Raw genomic sequence first — 487 nt, forward strand, 5'->3', positions numbered from 1 at the left:
TGCTGCTGCTTCTGGTGCTGCTGCTGCTTCTTGCGCTGCTGATAGGTTTATGTTGCTGCTGTTGTATATACTCTGTTTCTGTTTGTGTTTGTTTTTGTTCTTTTTTTGTTTTTTCTTTTTTTTCTTTTTCTTTTTTTTTCTCTTCTGCTGCGTAATCAGATAATATATAAACAGGGTGTAGTACGCGCCCCCGCGGCTGCAGCAGCAGCTCGCTGAGGCGATACTGCTGCTGCTGCTGCTGCTGCTGCTGCTGCAGAGAGGCAGCAGCAAAAGCAGCAGCAGCAGAAGATTGTATAAAGGGGGTGGGGGGCTCAGAGTCATAGTCTGAGAAGCTGCTTGCTGCTGCTGCTGCTGCTGTTGCTGCTGCTGCTGCTGCTGCTTTTGTTCTTGTTGTTGCTGCTGCTGCTGGCGTTGTTGCTGCTGCTGGTGTTGCTGCTGCTGCTGATGAGCTGCTTCTTGGGGCTGCGTCTGCTGCTCGCATTGGTTT

General features: G+C 50.3%; 1 protein-coding gene across 1 annotated transcript in view; it reads right to left on the reverse strand.

Annotated features, from left to right (window-relative positions):
- Window positions 1-487, reverse strand: part of EMH_0044230 (uncharacterized protein) — a gene marked incomplete at both ends in the record, with an annotated part of 3,114 nt that overhangs the window by 1,485 nt on the left and 1,142 nt on the right. The window contains one exon of the mRNA XM_013495940.1: window positions 1-485. Within this exon, the coding sequence (XP_013351394.1) occupies window positions 1-485 (485 nt within the window). The remainder of the gene's footprint in view (window positions 486-487) is intronic.

The sequence above is a fragment of the Eimeria mitis genome, genomic scaffold, assembly GCF_000499745.2.
Source record: "Eimeria mitis Houghton genomic scaffold, Emh_scaff1830, whole genome shotgun sequence".
NCBI lineage: Eukaryota > Apicomplexa > Conoidasida > Eucoccidiorida > Eimeriidae > Eimeria > Eimeria mitis.